The sequence below is a fragment of the Peromyscus leucopus genome, chromosome 6 (genome assembly GCF_004664715.2).
Source record: "Peromyscus leucopus breed LL Stock chromosome 6, UCI_PerLeu_2.1, whole genome shotgun sequence".
In the NCBI taxonomy this organism is placed as follows: domain Eukaryota; kingdom Metazoa; phylum Chordata; class Mammalia; order Rodentia; family Cricetidae; genus Peromyscus; species Peromyscus leucopus.
Window position 1 is genome coordinate 102,513,943 of NC_051068.1, and position 20,803 is coordinate 102,534,745.

At 43.1% G+C, this 20,803-nt stretch overlaps 2 protein-coding genes across 2 annotated transcripts in view; one reads left to right on the forward strand and one right to left on the reverse strand.

Moving 5' to 3' along the window:
* Positions 1-427: 427 nt before the first annotated feature.
* On the reverse strand, positions 428-8,201 carry Gar1 (GAR1 ribonucleoprotein). The gene is made up of 7 exons (XM_028856687.2): positions 7,919-8,201; positions 7,471-7,702; positions 5,985-6,139; positions 5,449-5,508; positions 2,537-2,687; positions 1,385-1,459; positions 428-1,032 (listed from the first exon to the last, which is right to left on the reverse strand). Exons 2-7 carry the CDS (start codon positions 7,688-7,690, stop codon positions 1,019-1,021), a joined length of 675 nt encoding a protein of 224 aa, XP_028712520.1. The 5' UTR covers positions 7,691-7,702; positions 7,919-8,201; the 3' UTR covers positions 428-1,018.
* Positions 8,202-15,591: 7,390 nt separating this feature from the next.
* Positions 15,592-20,803, forward strand: part of Cfi (complement factor I) — a 37,711-nt gene continuing 32,499 nt past the window's right edge. The window contains 2 exon segments of the mRNA XM_028856698.2: positions 15,592-15,671; positions 16,478-16,590. Coding sequence (XP_028712531.2) covers positions 15,617-15,671; positions 16,478-16,590 — 168 coding nt within the window. The 5' untranslated portion in view covers positions 15,592-15,616.

Below are 20,803 nucleotides of genomic sequence, written 5' to 3' on the forward strand. Positions count from 1 at the left end.
CTCACTTGCTGGCACACGGTTGCACACTGAGGTGCCCTCACTTGCTGGCACACGGTTGCACACTGAGGTGCCCTCACTTGCTGGCACACGTTGCACACTGAGGTGCCCTCACTTGCTGGCACACGGTTGCACACTGAGGTGCCCTCATTTGCTATAGTGCTTACTCTTGACAGCACACTAGCACGGTGACCAAAGTCAATTTCATTTATAGCATCCCTACCCAGGAAATAAAACGTGATAGGTAGTCAAATATTTACTTAAAATGAAGATAAATAACTCAAGTAAAACATTTTTTCATAAAACTTTTAATAACCATTTTAAAATTTCTTTTCCTAAATTTCTTGAACTATAGTTTTCACATGAACAGAGGTACTCAAATCTTAACGGATTAAAAAAACTTAAAACAATCATTAATTGCAATTCTGTGTATTATAAAAACAGCTTTATTCTGCGTATTATAAAACACAAAAGTGAAATACAGCAAATGCTGCTGTTGTCCCTTTTCAAAAGGCATTCTGAATGAGGAGTTCATTTCCAAGTAGTTTAAAGTACTGTTCCAACAGCCTGGTTTGTTGGGGGTGGAGAGTTGTTCGTCTGAGTGTGTCTGGTGCCTTTTAGAATCACAGTAGTATCTTTAAACAAATCTCACCTACCCCACCTTTTCTATCTGTAATTCAAGTTTAAACTTTGCTTGTTCCTCCAAATTTAAAAAAACAGGGTTGGTCCAATAAACACTGAGTTAAAGAAATAAAAAATTTTATTTAAAAAATCCAAATATGCTCCAAATAAAAAGTCCCATTGTTCTTTAAGCACCCAGAGTGCAGGCACTGTACAAGGCAGGTTCTTCACGCTCTTTCCGGGCCAGGCGGATTGTCTGCCTGCCCCTCGTTTGTCTCCAGTGCTGACGATCTGCTCCACTGTCACAGCGCAGCCTCAAGGGTGCTCCAGAGACTTCAGTCACAGCAGCAGCAGCAGGTCACGTGGTGAAAAAGCCATGGTGGTCTGTCAACTGCCACATCTAATGTCCTCTTCCTGTCAAAAGACAACCAAGAGGGCTTGTAACAGTGCTGGTAACCGAATCAAGTTTAACATCAGCAGGAGTCCCCATGTTTGTAAATTTACATTACCAAATACAATTGCCATTCATAGTACACATTTTTTTTTTTGGTTTTCAAATTATTAATACAACAAAGTAATTTGGTGAAAAATTAAGAGAAATCAATAAAGAATGGTATAGAACAGAGCTATAAATTAAGTTAAAGCCAAGAACATCCCAGTGTTTGCCACACTTGATGGGAGGGAAATAAACCTACATGGAAAGAAGTCAAGAGATGGTATCAATCTACAAATGCAGTGATTTAAAGACCTCTTTTCTCATACTCACCTCGGAATCCACCTCCTCCTCCTCCTCTTCCTCCTCTGAAGCCCCCACCTCCTCCTCTTCCACCTCTGAAGCCACCTTAAAAAGGAAACCCTTGTTAAACAATGACAGCCTCTCGTTTTCTGATAAACTGTAAAAATTGTGCAATTCCTATAATCACAAAAACTAAATGTAAGTTCATCTATTGTGTTTTACAGAAACTTTTAAAAGATAAAGACGAAGAAACAGCCATTTCCCAAGTGGAGCAGCAGGGTAAACTCAACATCACCACCTTCCGTTTTTCACATTATCTATCTTCTGTATGTGTGTGTGTGTGTGCCACAGCATGTGCACAGAGGTCACTGGAAAACTCGTTGGAGAAATTAAAAGAATATGCTTAGACATAAATAGATATAAGACCAGCTCTTGGCATACAATCAAAATACTCACTGATAATTAAGAAACTACAATTCATTTAAGAAATTCCTCTACAGTCATATAGTACATAATGTTTCATGTATAACATATCAGTCTCCTAAAACTATAATGGACCTAGAAAACTCTTCTATCTCACATTGTAGAGGAAGACAGCGCTCACATGCTCACAGCACTTTGGGAATATATAAGCCTAGTCATCTAAGAGGACAGCACAGAGTTGTGTACTGCACTAATACCCGACAACAGTTAAAAACAACTGCTGCAGGCTTGTGTGTCTGCGTCCCGTTACACTACGACTCTACAGCACATCCCTTTCACAAGGAGCTGATCATAAAAGAGCGGCCCCATTTCAGCAGCATTAGCCTCCATCCTTCTATTCTCCACTGCACTAAGAAGCCATGCTGAGTGATCAAGCTCTACTCAAGGACCTCGAGTAGTAAGTGCACATGATAAAACTGCCCAACGCTGCCTTTCTCAGAATGTATCTGTCATTAAGCAATGGTGACTGCCTCTATTAAAGTCTCCATTAAAACATGAATAACCCAGGGGCCTGAAATCCTGCAAAGGTAAAGTTCATTTTCTTTCTTCTCTTTAAGCTGTGGAAACATACATTTCTATCTATGGATGTGGACAACATGTAAGAGAAGCAAAGGCAAGGAGTCTGGCTACATGCAAAACTACACTACACTGTGTAAATCACCTGTGACTACAACCTCATTAGAAACCCCAAGTACTTACCACCTCTTCCACCACCTCGGCCACCACCTCCTCTTCCTCCTCCTCGACCTCCCCTGCCACCAACGCCGCCGCCTCTGGGAGGTCCTTTCTCACCAGGAGGACGAGGCAGAAACCTCTGTAGTGGCAGCAGCTTAAAGGGATCTATATAAAACTGAAAGTTGAACAGGAGCAGTTAGTGCGTTAACTTGAAGGCAGTATGCTACAGTTCAAACTACTCAGGTTCAAATCCCACACCTACCATTCATACTACATAGCTCTGAGCAAAAGGATTCCCCGCCCCCTCTAATTACCTAGTTTTCTTATCTATAAAAATGTAGACAAAAGTGCCTATCACAAAGTTCCATGAAGATCATAAGATACACAAATCAGTACTTTAGACTGTATACATACACAAAAAAAAACTAAGGTCAATTCAATCTCATGTTTTTAGAAATACATGGCTCCAAAAATCTACATCTTCATTTAAGAGAGCTGCCAAGAGAAAAATTATCAGAATTGTAGCACTAAAATTCAAAATTTTGGTATTTCTTGAACATATTTAAAAGCTAAGTCCAGCCTATATTTAGGGCTAAATAGGACATTATATAAGTACTGGAATGTAAGGAGGTATATGGTTTCCCAGATGCAAAACAAAGTGAGGAAGGACTTCAAAACGGAAATAAGTACGGTATTTAAAAGTCATGTCTGTCCCATCAACAGAACCCCTTGTTAACTTTCCACACCCACAAACCCACCAACTCAAAGCACTGCCCAGTCTACCCACAATACAGACCTACTGCGGTTTAAATCAGTGATCAGACATGGGAGGAAAACTTAAGTGCAGGAGACATGTCAGGGCATCCCATGTGTCCAGTGCTCTGTGTGACTAAATGCTATTGTACTGGTCAAGGAATTAATTCCATCGTCACAGAAAGTACAACTAGGCCAAAATGCTATCTTTAGACTTTATAACAACCTAGGTTGGGTAAGGAGGACCCGAACTCAGACAGCAGTAGACTGGAAACCAAAACAGGAAACGGGATGGAGGTGGGGGGATACATAACTAAATAAATCCTCAAATAATCTTGCAGTAAGAAAGGTAGGGATCAGAACGGCTTCAAGTTCTAACAGGGAACTTCCTGTTTTCAAGCCACAGCCCATGAGAAGCCCTCCTCAGCACTGTCTCTCTCTGAGCTCTTCAGCCCCAAGCACAGCTTTTCAGAGTTATCTACAACCAGTGGCCACTTGCTATCAGCAAGTTATCGTCTCCATCTACTTTCCTATTCCAATCTGGCTTCTGGGCCCACCACTCCACCAGCTCTTTGACATCTGACTACCACGTTCCTGAATGCACTATGTATACTGTTCCCCCACACCAAACTATTCTACTTTCATGTCTCTGTTTGTATAGCATGTTTACGCCCCTCTCCCTTCACCGGCAATTGTGTCAGTCCTGATCTTCTGACCATCAAGTATCTTAACTCATTGTATCCCAAATGAAATTCACTATCTTCTTTCAACCTATGTTCTCCAATGCTGCCCAAGTCAGTAAGCAGGATCATAACCCACAAAGATGTCGAAATCAAACTTCTAAGAAATGGCTGGCTGAGTTAATTACCAAGTCCCATGATTCCTCTTCCTATATATACATATGTTCACAACCCCACCTCCTCTTCATTTCCATGGACTCTAAACCTGCCCCACAGCATCCATGGCTTCGTGCAGCCTAATGGCTGGCCCTTTCCAATGGGCTTTTCTGTTTCTCCAGTGTTCTTTTAAAGCACAAACGTAAAGATCAAGCTCACCCTATTATTTAGAAACAGTGCTAACACTAAAACCTAATCTTTCTCATGACTTCTCAAGCTCCTTCCTATCAGCCCTTTAATTCAGAACCTTCCCCACCCATCCTAAATGTTGTATGTCCACCGGATCCTTCTGCGGTTTGCCATCCTGATACTCCAGTTTTCTCTATGTAGAATACACTTCCTGCTCTGTGGCTAGCCCAGTGCTTAAGTACTGGCCTAACTACATCAAAATTCTCCAGCTTTCTCTCTTGAAACTGCAGTGTGGATGCTACTTGAGAGCAACTGGGTCACATTTATAAGAAGGGGACCTAAAAGGATGTCATCTTAAGAGCTGTCCTCAGGGACCTGTGATGGTTAGTTCATTTTAGCTTTCAGTTTCAAAAGCACTATCTCAAAGAAGGCTAGGAATAAATTTAAATTTAATCCCACATTAGTTTCATGTCAACTTTTTTGTTTTTTAAATAGCATATACCATGTTAACAAAATACATGTGAAACCCTGTAGAATCTTATCTACATTTGTCAAGTAACTTATTTGTTTCTGAGACAGATTATGTAGCCTAAGCTAGACTCAAAGCAGCTGTCCTCCTGCCTCTCTGCCTCCAAGTGCTGGGACTATTGGCTTGTAAAACCATGCCTGGCTAAAACATTACTTTTCAAGACTAGGGAGCTTAGACTGGGTGCAGTAGCACATACCTGTAATCGCAGCACTCAGGAGGTGGAGGCAGGAAGATCACATCAAGTTAGAAGTCAATCTCATTTCAATAAGTGAGTTCCAGGCCAACCAGGGCTACAACACGGAGACACTTGGGGAACAGTAAACTCAACGCCTATGTTACTGTGTACCAGCTTCAGAGCACAGAGACACTTGGGGAACAGTAAACTCAACGCTATTTACTGCACAGTCAGAACAAGACACTTGGGAACAGTAAACTCAACGCCTATGTTACTGTGTACCAGCTTCAGAGCACAGAGACACTTGGGAACAGTAAACTCAACGCCTCTGAACCAGCTTCAGAGCTTCCCTGCATCACAGTGCAGGAGCCCTAAGGGTCTCAAGTAAGACCATCCCTAAGGCACAAACCATTCTCTTCTGAATCTAAGAATTGTAATTCTAAGTTTGACTCACCTTCTGTAGCTTTTTAAAGGAAGATGCCTTCATGTTTTCTGACAATTTAACTGAAAAATACTATTAATTACATTAAGGAACCAAGTAAGAAATAAAGATGCAAGAAGACATTAAACTTTTGAGTTTAAGCATTTAAAAAGAATGCCTGGGCTATAAGAAACAGAAATTTCCGCGAGTTCCAGGAAAGGCGCAAAGTTACACAGAGAAACCCCATCTTGAAAAACCAAAACAAACAAAAAAAAAAAAAAAAAAAGAAAGAAAGAAATTTCGAAGAGGAAATGATATTTTCTTTAAAAAACACAATCAGTACCCCAATTCTACAATGATATTCCAGTGGAACCATCCTATGCAAAGCAACAGCAGAGCCAATACAATCCTGTGGCATTTGTCCAAATGGCCACTATTCCCAGAACTTCCCAAAAGGCAGTCTACTAAGCAAAGCAACGGATTTGCTTTAACTGATATTTAACTGGCAAGGAGGGGAGGGACAATAATTCCTCAATGAGATCAATGGCTCATCCCATTAGAAAGGATACAAAATCTCTAAGTTGTCCAAATATCTCATCCACTTTCCCGATCTGTTCTTTGTTTTCTAAATAAACAGGAGCGTTGAAGTAAGGCACCTTGTTCTCCTCTGTGGTGCATTTACAAACGATGTCATCTTCACAGGGATGCATGAACTCTCCTAATACTGAAACAGCACAAGAAAACAGACACGGAGTCATTTCAGATACTGACCTACTGTGCTGGACGCATTCTTGGCCACTTGGTCTCTCCCCATATCTGATCTCCTTTAAGGCAGAGCTTAGTTACCAACACTGTGGTCCTAAGTTAGCATGCCATTCATTACCTTGGGACCTAGAAGAGACTCCCCTTCTCTCTGCACCCTTGTACATGAAGCTAGTCATCGAACTGCAGCCACACCTAATACATGAGTAACCAGAACAACAAGTGAAGTGCTTAGAACAGTGCCTGGTACACGGAGATCACCCAACAAATGACAGTTACCGTGCCGTGGCTTTTACAATTTCATTCAACACTTCTCTTTTCCCCAGCCTAGAAACGTGAATCAGTCTGGTTTTTGTTCACTGTCCCTCGTTCCTTAGAACTTATTACCACTATCACTTCTTCACCAATGATCACCCTTTCCAGGGAAGTCTAGAATTACAAAATAAGTACCATTGTTTCTATACCCTAGAATTAAATACTGTAAGACTACAAAACTCCCTCCCGCCCTTAACTAGAACCTTTTATTCTCAGCATTAACCAAGTTCTACTTATTATGTTTCCTTTGAAATTTCTTTTTCATCCATGTGTCCAATACACAGCCCTCAAGATAGCGTGTGCACACTAATTAGGCTACGGTTCTGTAGTGTGAACTCTGTAGATGACAGTGTTAAAAGGCTGGACATACCTCCTAGCTTTCCATTTCTTCTTCATGTCACCTTATTGAACACGGCTCTCAATATCTCATATATGGCTTACTACAACATCCCCTTGACTTGCACCATTTTGTCCAGCAAACCAATCGCGCATACAGATCCACCCCTCTCCTCTTACTCCCCATGCCTTTATGACACCTTTCTGGTAATTACTCAAGATTACTTTAGTTAGGCATTTTTCTTGCCTTCTCCCAAGCCAATTCCCCATTTCCCCTCGCTTTCTGGTAACCGACAGCACGGACTATGGAGGCTAAAAACGTGGCTTTGTATTTCAACTGTATTATTAGGGATCACAGCACCCATCTCACTACGACAGCAAAGAAACTTAATCCTGAATCACGTTCTCTCTTAGCACGGGCTGGGCACTCAATACTGTCTAATTCTCAACCTTTCAGTCCAAACTCAAGTTCACCTCCGATCGCATTTCAGTCCTCACGATCACTTCCTACGACGTGACTCTCGGTCAGTGTGCCCTACAGACTTGCCTTTCGGAGCCTGACCAGCAGACGCGCTGGTAACACAACCCACTGCCCGATCCCACTCCCACTGCAAAGGAGCTTAGGCTCTGAAGACGACTTACAGACGACACGTTCTGGAGGTCCTTGATCTTGGAACTTATTAAAGCCTCCACGGCCGCCCCCTCGTCCAAATCCTCCTCGGCCGCCGCCCCTGAAATTGCCGCCGCCTCCGCCGCCTCCCCCTCGGAAGTGGTTGTTGCTACCCCCGCCACGGTTGAAGCCGCCGCCGCCGCCTCCACCACCGCGATTAAAGCCTCCGCGACCGCCGCCTCGGAAAGACATGCTCCCTCCGGTCTGGTGAAAGAGAAGGCCCGCTGCTCCGGTCACTGCGGGCTCTGAGCACAGGGCCCTCAGCTCCGCTCAGGACACCAGGACGGGGGCCGGAGGGAGGGACGCTGCCCTGGCCCTCGCCTCGCAGCCCGCGAGGAGCACGGAGGCGACCCCGCACCTCGCCGCCTCCCCCGGCCCGCTCCATCCCACACCCTCGCCCGCCGCCGCCGCAGCACTCACCGCGCCACGTGCGTCTCCGGCCCGGCTTAGGCGCCAGCGCCGGGGAACACTTCCGGCGCGCTCAAACCTCCTCGGCCACCGTACCCGTCCACAATTTTAACCGGGCTAGAAACGCCAAGGACCGCTCTGCGGGAAGAGCCTGTCACTAGCGGACGCTGCGGTCCTAAAGCCTCCCCTAATACAGCGTCCAGCACCGGAAGAGAAACAATCCTGTCTAATGTAATCCCCGCCGCGACCTCTCCGGATGCTCGAAGCCCGGCGTGGCGGAGGTGACGTGAAATAGCGGCGCGGCCCCCCCCCCCGCAAGCGACGTTTCCGGAAGTGTGGTCGCGCGTTGCCCTTGGAGACAGCAGGCGTCTGAATCCTTCCATTCGAATAGCGGGCCAGGCGTTCCGTCCTTGAGACGTGCTGGCTTGGCTGTCCGTGGTGTCCCATCCTGACTCAGCTCCACAGAGGGTGGCCACGTCTCAGTTTGAGCGGTGCTCCGCTCCGGGTCCGACCGGGGCACGTCAGAACCTGTCACCACGCCTGCTGCGTTCTTCGCAGTTTCTTGCCTTTCCCCACTCCCCCCGCACAAAACAAAAACAAACAAACAAAAAAACCCTATGTAACTCTGTATGCTATATTGTTTTTGTTTTGTCCTGTTATTATTAAAATAGAAAAATGTGCGTGTGATGTGATAGGAAGGTAACCATCTTTTAAAATTTAGTCCCAGATAGTTTTATTCATTCATCAAATATGATGCGCTTTCACCTTCGTGTCCTTGACCCTCTCATCTCCGACATTGGTTTCTCTACATCGCTAAAACATAATAAAAGAAGTGACCTTTAGTTATTAAATTTGATTGACTTGTTTATATCCGAATTGTCTGAAACATCTCTTGATGTTTGACAAGACCATCTTTTATTTGAAAGAAGGCAAATATTGATCCCCATATCGGAAGGTTGTTGTGAATAAAATTTTGAAAGATCTTTATAAAAGATATAGAAACATTAGGAAATCAAGTATGTCATTTACCCTAAATTATAAAGTACTGGAAGAAGTACACACCAGCCCCACATATAAAAAAAATTGGCAAATGTATTTTAAATTCAGATGTTATAGCTGGATACATATATATATACTTGTATGTAGGTACATCATAGGAGGGTAGAGTTATTTGTATCTTTGGTTTTGACATTGTCATATAACATTAAATTCAATGTTTGTATCTCCATTTGATCTCCCACTGTTATCTCCAACTCTGTGTGATAAAACCACTGAGCCTGTACAAGACCTTCAGGAACACCTGGCAGCTCACCCTTGTATATATAAGTAAGGAACTGACATTCAGAGGAGAGAAGAAACCACCCTAGCTAGTAAGGGGGACAACTCAAACCTCAAATTCCCAGAGAGCCATCCTTTCCCCTCTCCCTTCTTTTTTCAAAATAATTTATTTTTATTTTATGTGCACTAATGTTTTGCCTGCGTGCATGTCTGTGTGAGGGTGTTGGGTCCTCTAGAACTGGAGTTACAGAGAGTGAGCTGCCATGTGGAAGCCTCACAACTGCTGAGCCATCTCTCCAGCCCACTCCTCTCCCTTCTTTCTCCCAAATTGTAGATCTTTTCAATACCCCCATCTGTCCTCACAGCAGCATCAGACTCTTGGTTTTCAATGCCTGAGCTCAGACCTTTAGGCATACTCTTCTTTTCTCATCAGTACCATCCCTACCCCTATCCTAGGCTTGTCTCTTACCAAAAATGATGGGTTTCTATTGATTCCTTGTGAAGTGACTTTGTATTGTCTTTAGCTGAGTACAGGCCTTTGGACACTGTCACTTATTTTATTCCTACCCCAAATCACTCAATCTGTAAGAATTCAAATGCCCCAGCATCACAACAGACAACATCTCACATTCTGAGGATGCTTGTTACCCCAGACTAAATAAACACTTAGACTTAATTTCTTCCATTTGCCCCGCATTTGATGATATAGTGAACTTAGTAAAATGGCTGTCTTGTACAGTCTCCTTCTCAGCCCCCCAGATAGCTCTGCAGTTTCCTTTCAGAGTATAAAGCCTATTAATGAAGTCTTCTATATGATTACTAATCAGTATTTACACACACCATCCTTCTGGCCCATCAGGCCAGAATTATTGCCTAGCTGTCCTTTATAGGCCTTTGTCAAAACACATCCTCTTTCCTGAAGAAGCTCCATTTTCCATCCTCTAGAACAATCCTATATTTTGGCCATAGAAGAATGCTCTAAATAAAGTTACCATTTTCAGGGCCCCTCCATAAGTTACATGCACACAACGCATGTGTAAATGCATGAGATAGCACAGTGAGCAATATATGACTGAATAGTTGCCAATGCTTTTTTAACTGTATCAAAAATATACATAATGCAAGTGTCACCACTGTCATTCTTAAATTGTTCAGTGATATTAAGTGCATTCACACAGCTGTGCAATGCAGTGCTCTTTTGAATAGAAAGTAATGTTTTCACTGTGAATTTATGGAGCTACAGAGATAGCTCAGTGGATAAGAGCACTTGCTATACAAGCAAGAAGTCCAAACACACAAATAAAAATTGAACCTTGCCCTGGGTGCCTGTAACCCTAGTTTTGGATAAGGGAGACAAGTGGGGCCCAGGAGCTCTTCAGCCATCCAGCTTTGTCAAAAGAGTGAGCTTCAGCAAGAGACACTGTCTCCAAAACAAGCATGTGGGGAGTGAGAGGGGAAGACGTCTGACATCTTCTCTGGTCTTGACACTCACATCCATGAGTGTGTGTACCCATGGGAGCACATGTTCATGAGCATACACACACACACACACACACACAGAGAGAGAGAGAGAGAGAGAGAGAGAGAGAGAGAGAGAGAGAGAGAGAGAAAGAGAGAGAGACTGAGAGAGAGAGAAATACACACAAATGAGAGAGAATTTGAATCTGTTTATTTTTGTTCAACTTGTCATCTACTCTAGGTAGGCTTTAAGAATGTTAATTAACCATAACTAATGCAATAAGTGGAAGAAAAAAATTTCCTTTTAATTTAGCAAAGAAAGATTGTAATTTGATTTTAAGGAATGGCAATTTCTTCTTACATGTCAAGATATATACATAAAAGTAGTATTCTAAAATAAAAGAAATAATGAAATTTACCCATTTAGTTTTAGATATTTGCATATTATTTGCTAGATAGGTGCTCATCGCCCAGTTAGATGTGCAACTGGCACAGATTTCACCTTCTGTTGAAATGACACAGCATCTCCCTTTGCTCTTCATGCTTGTCCAACAACAGGAGGAAAAGTCAGTCTGCACAAACAAGAAACTGAAAAGCATGGTAAAATTTCTATTTCATTCCTGTGAAGGGCAGAAAGATTTTTCTCTTACTGAAATCCAGAACTTAGAAACTAGCAAGCCAGGACAGTTCATCACCTGCTGAGTCACAAGCCAGGACAGTTCATCACCTGCCAGTCACAAGCCTTTGCAATTCTTCCACTTCTTCGCCAGGTGCCCAGGCTGAGAAAATGTTGGGAGAGGGGCTCTCATCCAGTCACATGGATGTCGTGTCAGAGGAAAAGGAAAATGCTGCTCAGTTTATGCTACGACTTCCCCAAATGGATTTCAATAAGGCACAAGACCTCCTCCCTTTCAAATCTAAGCAGGGTTAAAGTGCTTTTAAATGTCTCTTTGCAGTATGACTTTTTTCAAAAATTCAACATCTATTCAAGACCAAGAATCTTATAACCAAGTCCAGATATTTTCCCAAAGATTTGGAGATACTTGCTAAACTAGTTCACGCAGTGAAAACTGTCTGCTACGGATGCTTATTTCTACAGCCATTTTCCATCTGCAAGTCTCGTGGTCAAGTCAAGTTTCTGAGAACTATTCCCACACTTCACTTTTCAACTCAGACATGCTTTTAAGAACCCAAATCTAAGCCGGGCGGTGGTGGCGCACGCCTTTAATCCCAGCACTCGGAAGGCAGAGGCAGGCGGATCTTTGTGAGTTCGAGGCCAGCCTGGTTTACAGAGCGAGATCCAGGAAAGGCACAAGGCTACACAGAGAAACCCTGTCTCAAAAAAACAAAAAAAAAAAAAAAAAAAGAACTCAAATCTGACGTGGATGCTTAGTGGCCTCTCTCAGAAATCAGCCATACGATTTGTGTGAGTAGTAAGAGATTTAAATGGGTTTTGACCAGCTTATTTTTTGTTTTTTGTTTTTGTTTTTTCAAGACAGAGTTTCTCTGTGTGGCTTTGCACCTTTCCTGGAACTCACTTTGGAGACCAGGCTGGCCTCGAACTCACAGAGATCCGCCTGGCTCTGCCTCCCGAGTGCTGGGATTAAAGGCGTGCGCCACCACCGCCCTGAGACCAGTTTATTTTTAAAAATGTTCTCGAGGGAGCTGGCCCATGTTTGATAAATACTGTGTTTTCATTTTGAACTGTTCCATGCAGGCTGATGTACTGAAGGCTTGAACTCGGCTGATGGCACAGCTCTGGGAGGTGAGGCCTGAATGGAGGAAGAGAGGTGATTACAGGGGCTGCTCAAAACCTTCCTCCTCTTTTGCTTCCTGGAGAAGACCGTAAGGTGAACTGCTGTGCCGTACCATGCTCTGCCATGCCATGCTCTGCCGAGCTATGCTCTGCCATGCCCTCCCCACCTTGGCAGACTGACACTCTGAAACCATGGTCTGTAAACAATCTCATCATCCTTAAAAACGTTTCTGACACCAGCATTTCTCTGCCGGGTTGGGGGCAGGGTTGAAGCGGTGTGCTGTGAATCTATTAGGACGTGTCTTTCCCTTACAGGAGTGGGAACCACCAGGGAGCCTATCCCTGACAGGCATCATGGGTACCAGCATGAGCACAGCGCTTCCATGAAATGCCTTGCGTTTCCCAAAGGAAGACATCATGAAGTGTATCTTCACTGTCCCTTGCTTGAGGAGACAGCATTTTATATCAATTTCCCCTTCAATTCCACTAGAATTTTGAGTTTACAGATGCAGCCCTTGTTCAGATCCGATAGTCCATCAGCCTGGGTGAGAGGTGGTTGGGATTTTGGGTGCTATTCAGCCTCACAACGTCAAGCTCATCAATTTATCAGAATTTATAAAATTTATTTTTCTGTGTATGGGTGTTTTGCCTGTGAGTGTGTTTATGTACATCATGCATTCCCAGTTGAGTTCCCAGGACCTATTTCCAGAGATCCAAAGTCATCTGAAACTCCCACTCCAAGGAATCCAATGTACTTTCCTAGCCTCCATGGGCACCTGAACACACATGGCACACACTTACACACACACACACACACACACACACACACACACACACACACACAAATCTTTTTTTAAAAGAAATTCTACTCATTACCTAAGGTTTAAAACTTGTTCAGTGGGATTTCTTTTACAAGTGACAACCTTCATTCTAGCTTAGCAATATTTTAAAGCATAGTAACAAAAGGTAAACTGACATTTTTCAGCAAAAAAGAGAATCAGAAACAGTTTGCATTCACTGGGATAGTGTACATTCAGTGTCTCCTCAGTCGTTGTGTTGGTTAGTTTTTTGTTAACCTGACGTAAGCTAGACTCATCTGAGAAGAGAAAACGTCAATTGAGAAGATGCTCCCATCAAATCAGCCCATAGGCAAGCCTGTGGGCATTTTCCCAATTGATGATTGACAATGAAGGCCGGCCCACTGCTTGTGCTGCGTGCCTGGGAGGGTGGTCCTGGGGTGTGTAAGAATGCATGCTGAGCCAGCCATCAGGCTAAGCAGTGTTCCTCCCTGGCCTCCACTTCAGTTCCTCCCTCCAGGTTCCTGCCTTGAGTGCATGCCCTTCCCTCCTTCATGACGGACAAGAGAAAGCTTAAACAAGTCCTTTCCTCCCCAGGTTGCTTATCACAGAATTGGGAACCTAAGTTAGACAAGTCTTATCTCCTACTTTCTGTCCTTATAAAATCAGAAGAAATCTGGGTCCTCTGGACTTTCCATAAAACATGTTATTGTTTTCGCAGTGAGTAGTGATAGCATGCAGGTGTTTTGATTAAGATACGTGTGCTCCTAAGGACAAGAGAGGAAGCCTGGGCACAGCCGTCAAGTCAGAATGTCTTCTCTACGGTGAAAGACAAAATAGTTCATGTTACACACCCCACCCACAAAGAAGCATTCACCTACTAAGATTTCTGGGACTCTTTAGACTCTTTTGACTGACAGAAAATCAAGAGGTGTCAGCCACGGAGAAGAACAGTGTGTGGTATTTGAGGAGGACTCAGTGAGAGACAGGAATGCGAAATTGAGGCGATAGGGCAGGACAGTCCACCAAAAACATAGAACTATACTCATTTTGAGAAGCAACCTGTACTCTTCTGGCTCCTGATAAATGTGGAATAAATAAGCCAAGGATATCATGTATCGTGTGTCTAGAAATGCATTACAACCTCTACCAGAACACTCCAAGAGAAAAGACACTAATTTTTAGGACAGTTTGATATTATCCAGACTCAGCCATCTGTCAGCCCAGCGCTGGCATAAGGAACACAAGGCAGACGTGGCCTTGGAGGCAGAGATGGCAGCTACCCACGAGGTATTTAGCCACTATTTATTTAGCCACTGTCATCAACAAATGCTCAATCCAGTAGCCACAGAGTCTAACACTGTGCCCACAAGATGGCACAATTCATCAAGGAGACCAAGTTCCAACTTAGTGGCTGACTGCCTACATCCGATCCCTTCAGTCCTAGAAACAAGAGTCGTATATTATCACCACAGTAGATATATTTGAGATATGGGTGTGCCTTTGGGGCCTACAGATCTAGTTAGCAGCATAAACTAAAGGATCTCAGAGTAGTCACGTCTTCCAGCAGGAGAGCCCACATAACAACCTGCCTGATAAGAGTATTCTCGTGACAGCAAATGCGACACAGAAGTTGGCCTATGCCCATGCATTCCGCTGATCATATCACATACCACACCCACAACAGGTAGCACAGCATCTGAGGGCCTGCTGTGGGCAGAGCTAAGCTGCCAGTTAATGGCATTCTGAGAGGGCTGCTGCTGTGTTCTAGGAATCAATATGCACATTCGACGACGACGACGACGACGACGACGACGACGGCCTCTTATTTAACTGTGTCTCTGATAGGAAGAATACACCAGTCTGGAAACATCCAAGGGATACAGGAACGACCACACTCACCATCACTCCCAGTAATCAGGTTGTCGCTCAATGCTTCCTGTTCTTACAACTGCATACTCTTTGGAGTTATACTCTTGATCCCCCAAAGTACCACACTTTCACTAGGGGTACAGTAAGGGTACTCCTGAACCAGGAGTGGTAGCATTCACCTGTAATCCTAGCACTCAGGAGACAGAGTGAAGAGGATCCCTATAAGTTTGAAGCCATCCTGGTCTGCATAGTAAGGGACAGGTCAGCCAAGGCTACATTGTGAAACTGACATCCTACCTCAATATCAACAAAATCCCATAGAACCAATGAAAACTAAGGCTGTTCCCTGGTGCACACTGGGCTCTTTATGTCTAGAGACCAGGAAGAAGGAACAGGAGCCTTGGTCTTGATGGGATAATTGGCCTTAATAACTCAGGGGAAGCAGAACTCCTGTTATCACAGCAGGGGTGAGGTGGAAGAAGTATGTGTGTCACGTGACTGCGGGAGTGCCTGTTTTGACAGTAAAGGAACAGAAACTTTGAGCTGAGAATGGAAGCCAGAACTTCCACCCATGCCCGGAAGAGGCTGTGGGATACACTGTCAGGTAAGCCACTGAAATCACAGAGGTCAAGCTCGGAGGGAAAGGGGTATGGAATCAATGAAGAAGAGACAGCGGCTAAGCGTCAGCTGTGGCCTCAGCATGTGGACTTGCCGGCTGGCTGTGAAGAGCGCCAGAAAACATCCGATGACAAGGACTTGTCAGATCCTTCTGTGTCTGTCTGCATCTGCTTTACCAAAAGGCACGGTGTCCTGAGCAGCACCTGTGACGGAACAAGGTGGGAGGGATGTAACGGTCCAGTCTTTTTCTCTGAGGCAGAGAACTGGCCAATCACAGTTCTCCAGAGCACCTCATAAGCAGGCCAGGGCTTTGTTGGACCCACACAGATGCCCCATTGCTCCTCCTGATTTCTGCTGTTTCTCTCTTCCATGGGTACTGATGCCTGATGGAATCTTGCACCAAGACTGTCTTATATCTGCCTCTAGAGAACGCAGACTGGCAGCATTTCAGCTGCCACAGGTCTCCCCTCCTCAATCTTAAGGCAAAGGGTGTAATTTTATTTGCCAAATGTCATAAAAGGAAAAAATCGCTTCCATGGTCCTTTCTGTGTTCCATGGAAAACAGAATCAGGGCATTGTCAGGGCCAAGATGGAGCAATCGGTCTCCCCTGGTCTGAACACTTCCTATTGGTCGCCGGCCTCGGATACTTGCTGCAAAGGCTGTTTTTTTTTTGTTTCAGTTACGGTAAAACTCTGGATGTCAGCCAAGTCCTCCAAGAGTTCAAAAGTACAAAGCTCTAGGAGGCTTTTCCTTTTTAAATATTTTTTCAGAGGTTAAAAATTAAATTTCAGGGGAGTATATGGAATGGACAAGAGTCTTCCGTGGAGACGGCCTGCACACCTCCAGCATGAACCCTGCTCATCTTCTTCTGTTACTTTTATACCTCCACTTGAGTTCCTGCGAGGTGAGTGACTCGGTCGTTATGGAAACTGTTTTAAGGAGACATTTTAAAGATTATAAAAACACAGGAAAACCCTTAAAAGATGTGATTTCGACTTAACTATTATTTTAGGTTAGTTATTAAGAATGCAACTAACAGGTCTCCTTATTTGTATCTTGATAAGAGGAGTTTAAAGAAATAGTTTTTTATATGCTTGTACATGCTCATTAACATTGAGCTGGACAGGAGCTTCATTGATTCATTGCTATGAGTTATTGATATAATAAATCAATAAACATTCACTATGCTTCTGCTTGTAAGGTATGGTGATAGGAAAGTAAGACTGATTCTTCTTTCAGTATCCTTTTAAGGAAATTATAGAAGGATGATTAAATATGCCAAATGGAAAAAAATAAACAAGACAAATTACATTTGAAAATGCAAAATGGGGGAATAGCACAAGATCATGAGGATATTCCTTACTTACAACGGTATCACATCCTGATGAACCCATCATATATTGAAAGTGTTAAGTGGGAAATGTATTCAACATAACTGAACTTCACAGTGTAGCCTAATCTAATCATGCTCAAAGTATACTAACCTGAAGTTGGACAAAACCACCTAATAAAAGCCCATTTTATAGAGCACTAATTATCTTATACAGTTTGTTGAACACAATTCTGAGTACTGGGCATTTTGTATACATGTCAGGGTGTCAAAACACAATGTCTAGGATATACTGGCAAGATGATGTTGCTCATCTGATGATTGTGTGGCAGATGGGGAGTTGTGGCCCAGCCTTTCATCAGAATTTCACCACTGTCACTAGTCCAAGAAAGATCAAAACTTGTAGCATAGTTTTTGCCTAAATATGTATCATTTTCATACTATTATAAAGAACAGGGTTATAAAATATCTCTGTAAAAATACCACTTGGCAAATAACTTTAGTGAGAGGACAAATCACCCGAAGCTGAGAGGTCAGGAAGAGACTATTGGACAAGAGGGATTTATGCTGGACACATCATTCCAGATTCAATTGGATCTTTGGTGAGAAAGAGTGATGCTTTGCAGCCCTTTGAGGCAGAAAAGGGAGCAGATATTTTAAGTACCATTTGTCTTCCAGATAAGCAAATCCACCCCACCAGAGTGGAGGCTTTGCAATCTCCAAAAGAAGATAAAGCTGCAATACTACATTGTCTCTTAAGGCTAAACATACTTAAGATGTCTTAAATATCCGTTGATGACTGTCAACTTTGGTGACCAAGGAACTTTGAGATGGCATTGCCAAAATGTTTTGTCTTCTTGCAGCTTGTAGAAGCAACTGTGTAACGAAAAACAACTTATGAGATCTGAATTATGTATTTGATGTGTACCATTTAAGATGTTATTATATATATAAAGCGGGACTAAGCTAAACATCTATTGATAAAAATGGATTAAATTATAATATAGTTTGTTATAGAAAAATACACCTACACACATGTGCATAGCTATATAGACACAGCCCATAAATGTACAGTATAACTGCTTCTATATATGATAACTGAAAGGTTCTTGCTATGTTCATGACAGATATTTAGCAGCTGTTATCTCTGGGAATTGGGTTCACTATTGGTTTATGTTTTCTAGATTTCTAAATTTCACAACTCAAAAAAACCCTTTTTGTCAAATCGTTTATAATTAGAAATTTTATTTAAAATCTCTCTCTCTGTATTCTAGTTTTCATTCCTGTTCCTGTGATAAATACCCTGACAAAAAGCATCTTTAAAAGAAAGGGCTTATTTGGTTTCTAATTCCAAGTTATAGTCCATAACTGCGGGAAAGTCAGCACGGAGAAGTAAAGCATCACTCTATAGTCAAGAGCAGAGAGAACAGACACATGAATCCTTGTTTGCTCTCAGCTAGACTCCCCATACACTGGTGTAGAACCACTTCTCAGGGAACGGTACTGTCTGCATCAACCAGGTCTTTCCACATCAGTTAGCAACCAAGACCAACCCATCACAGACATGTGCTTCACTCTGGCCAACCTGATCTACAGACCTGGTCATCGAGACTTTCTTCTCCGGTAATTCTAGGTTGGGTAAAGTTGGCAGGTAAAATTAATCAATATTGTCCCATTTGTTCCTGGAACAAATTTAAAAATAAAATAAATACAGTAATACCCCACTTGAAGAAAGAAAAGTGTCTCTCTTTTATTGAACAGTCTTCCAAAAATAAAGCTTTCTTCAGTGTTTTAAGAGCTAGCATTTGGGGCCTGCTAAATGGCTGCATGGGTAAAGGTACTTGTCACCAAAGCTTATGACCTGAGTTTGATCCCTGGCACCCTCATGGTGGGAAAAGAGAGCCAACTCTTACAAGTTGTCCTCTGACTTCCACACACACAGGCTGTGGCTCATGCACCTCACTATCCCCAAAAATAAATGAATGCAGTGAAATAAAAGAAAGGTTATTATGAAATTTGCAAAAATCTCAGAAGTTAAAAAGACATTCGTTTGAAAGAAACTGAAATTTTTTATCTCACCTTTTATAATGTAGTTTATTATAGAAGCAACCTAAATGTGTTCAAATAGCTTGGACTGTGTTCTCAAAATGAAATTATAGTCAGCTGGGAGACGTTTCTGTTATTTTTAATGCTAGAGGCAGATTTCTTCCTCAGATTTCTGATTTGATTTTCTTAAATCAGAACATCATGATAGGTTGTCGTGAAAATGGTGAAGTCAACGAGGGCTCACTGTAAGATACGCGCAAGTTGCTTTCAAGAGCCAAGAAAGAATGTTACCAAACAGGACCCCCTTTGCCTGCTGTTCAGTATTCTGGTCATAGAAAATGGCAGACTGAAACAGAGAGCATGTTCACACTTCAGCCAGCTGTAGACACGGGGAACTAGTGTCTGCCTCTGAGGAGAGGCTCTGGGCCAGTTACAGCTGAGGACTGCAGCAGGAGATCAGAAGTTAGGAAGAACTCGGTCTGTGCACACACAGTCAAATGCTCCAGCAGTTACCATGCCAGTCGTATGTCAGAGGCTGAGCTACAGCAAATACATATAATCCGGTGAGGGCTTCAGTCTGGAGTGTTTGGGGGTTTGTTGTTTTCTAGATTCGCCTCGGTTTAAGATCCTCCTTCCCCTTGGCTTTGCCTATTTCTAACTCTTTAGGGAACCGTGTGGGGACTGGTTCTGGGTACCTCCTACCAAACCAGGGTGTAGATCTGAGCCAGAGGAATGAAACTGCTTGGCATGCATTTGGAAGTATTCAGGTAGTGAGTAGTGAGTCTGCATTAAAGGCCACCCCCATTGACTAAGCAACAGGAACAGACACAGTAGGTCATCCAGTTGGTCACCATTTATTCATTACATGCTTAGCATTAGGAGGCTCTTCTGGACAGTAATCTGAGCTCAACTGGGAATTCATTTAGAGAAGCCAAGGTCTAGAGTTTGAAGCCAATCAAATTTGGGTGATTTCATAGTGTTTCCCACAGCATGGTCCCTCCCCTACCCCCCCCCTTTTTGTAATGTTTTTGTAACCTTTGCAAGATAAATTTAACTCATATGTGATGGATCTGTGGCTGGATCCCTTTCAGTCCCACCAAGGGACTGGCCATCAGTAGCACTTCATAAAGTTCAGCCCAAAGATAATGGAGCTAATCTCGATGCTTGCTTTTCCTAAATGTCGGGAGATCCAGGCTCTAGGACAGAAGTTGTACAGGGGACCATTTGTAGGAAACTTTAGCTGCTAGAAGCAACCCTATTGTATAGCAGTTAGGGTAGTTTCCAATGATTATTCATACTTGACACTATCTGTCACCTTCAAGTTCTCTCCAAGTCTCCCACATCATCTCTTGAAACACAGGAAGGGCTTCCTGTAAAACATTCCATAAGGCTCAATTGGACCGTCTGTGTAGGGAACCTCTACAAGAAAAACAATTGCCAAGGCCTGGGATCAAGTTAAAATGGTTCCCAAAGTGAAGTGTTTTTTTTAAGAGTATTTGTTGTTCACTACAAAAAGAAAATGTCCAAGGTAATCAACTTAGAAGGAGAAAGGATTTTTTTGTTTTTTATTGTTGTTTGTTTTGTTTTTTAATCAGACTTTCAGATATCTTAGTCCCTTGTTGTTAGGGACTGCTGCCTTGGGCCTGGGGCAGCGCAGCACACTCCAGCAGGAGTGCATGGTAGATGAGACCCATTCACTTTATGATGACCAGAAAACAAGAAAGAGGAACAGATAACGGCC

Coding starts and splice junctions, on each gene's coding strand:
- Gar1 (XM_028856687.2), bottom strand. CDS start 7,690: ATGTCTTTCCGAGGCGGCGGTCGCGGAGGCTTTAATCGCGGTGGTGGA. Junction 2,688..5,448: donor CCTTTAAAAAGCTACAGAAG/GTGAGTCAAACT, acceptor TTCAACTTTCAG/TTTTATATAGATCCCTTTAA. Junction 1,460..2,536: donor CCGAGGTGGTGGAAGAGGTG/GTAAGTACTTGG, acceptor TTCCTTTTTAAG/GTGGCTTCAGAGGTGGAAGA.